This window comes from Etheostoma cragini, chromosome 1 (assembly GCF_013103735.1).
Source record: "Etheostoma cragini isolate CJK2018 chromosome 1, CSU_Ecrag_1.0, whole genome shotgun sequence".
NCBI lineage: Eukaryota > Metazoa > Chordata > Actinopteri > Perciformes > Percidae > Etheostoma > Etheostoma cragini.
The window spans coordinates 34468618-34469967 of record NC_048407.1 but is presented as its reverse complement, the minus strand read 5'-3'; the positions used below and the strand labels follow the sequence as shown (position 1 = coordinate 34469967).

The 1350-nt window shown below is 49.9% G+C and overlaps 1 protein-coding gene across 1 annotated transcript; it reads left to right on the top strand.

The window, feature by feature from the left end:
- Positions 1 to 82: 82 nt before the first annotated feature.
- LOC117956843 (isocitrate dehydrogenase [NAD] subunit alpha, mitochondrial-like) lies at positions 83 to 1338 on the top strand (the record flags this gene model as incomplete). The annotated part of the gene is made up of 3 exons (XM_034892173.1): positions 83 to 303; positions 859 to 923; positions 1221 to 1338. Coding segments are annotated over exons 1-3 (282 nt in total), but the record flags the coding sequence as incomplete, so codon positions are not given.
- Positions 1339 to 1350: the final 12 nt, after the last annotated feature.

Genomic DNA, 1350 nt, shown 5'->3' with positions numbered 1-1350 from the left:
CTGCCTGTCTCCCTGTCTCTCTCTCTCCCTGTCTGTCTCCCTGTCTCTCTCTCTCCCTGTCTCCCTGCCTCCCTGTCTGTCTCCCTGCCTCCCTGCCTGTCTCCCTGTCTCTCTCCCTGTCTCCCTGCCTCCCTGCCTGTCTCCCTGTCTCTCTCCCTGTCTCTCTCTCTCCCTGCCTGTCTCCCTGTCTGTCTCTCCAGGCGAATGTCAGACGGTCTGTTTCTGAGAAAGTGTCGGGAGGTTGCCGAGGGTTACAAAGACATCAAGTTCACGGAGATGTACCTGGACACCGTGTGTCTCAACGTGAGTTCATCATCATGAGACACGTCTCCACACAGAAGAGGACAGGTCAGAGACAGGAGAGGACAGACAGGTCAGAGACAGGAGAGGACAGACAGGTCAGAGACAGGAGAGGACAGACAGGTCAAAGACAGGAGAGGACAGACAGGTCAGAGAGAAGACAGACTTTGTTTCTGATGTTTTCATCACTTTTTGAGGTTTTGGGACTTCCTTTCAGGACAGAGACATGTGATAATGTCCTGGTGTTCTCATGTCTTCAGGACGGACATGTGATAATGTCCTGGTGTTCTAATGTCTTCAGGACAGAAACATGTGATAAAGTCCTGGTGTCCTCATGTCTTCAGGACTGAGACATGTGATAATGTCCTGGTGTTCTCATGTCTTCAGGACGGACATGTGATAATGTCCTGGTGTTCTAATGTCTTCAGGACAGAAACATGTGATAATGTCCTGGTGTCCTCATGTCTTCAGGACAGAGACATGTAATAATGTCCTGGTGTTCTGATGTCTTCAGGACAGAGACATGTAATAATGTCCTGGTGTCCTGATGTCTTCCAGATGGTTCAGGATCCGACACAGTTCGACGTCCTGGTGATGCCCAACCTGTACGGAGACATCCTCAGGTCAGTCTTTCTGTCTGTCTCCCTTCCCACCTGTCTGTCTCTCTTCCCACCTGTCTGTCTCTCTTCCCACCTGTCTGTCTCCCTTCCCACCTGTCTGTCTCTCTTCCCACCTGTCTTCCCACCTGTCTGTCTCAGTCTGAATGCTTCAGCGGAAGTGATGAATTTATTTCAGTGTGAAGAGACTAGTTGTTCTGTTTGAAAGGACCTGTATGAATAAAGTTATTTGACTGCAGTGCCCTGTATGAATAAAGTTATTTGATTGCAGTGCCCTGTATGAATAAAGTTATTTGATTGCAGTGACCTGTGTGCTGGTCTGATTGGAGGACTCGGGGTGACGCCCAGCGGCAACATCGGAGCCAACGGAGTCGCCATCTTTGAATCGGTGTGTGTGTGTGTGTGTGTGTGTGTGTGTGTGTGTGTGTGTGTG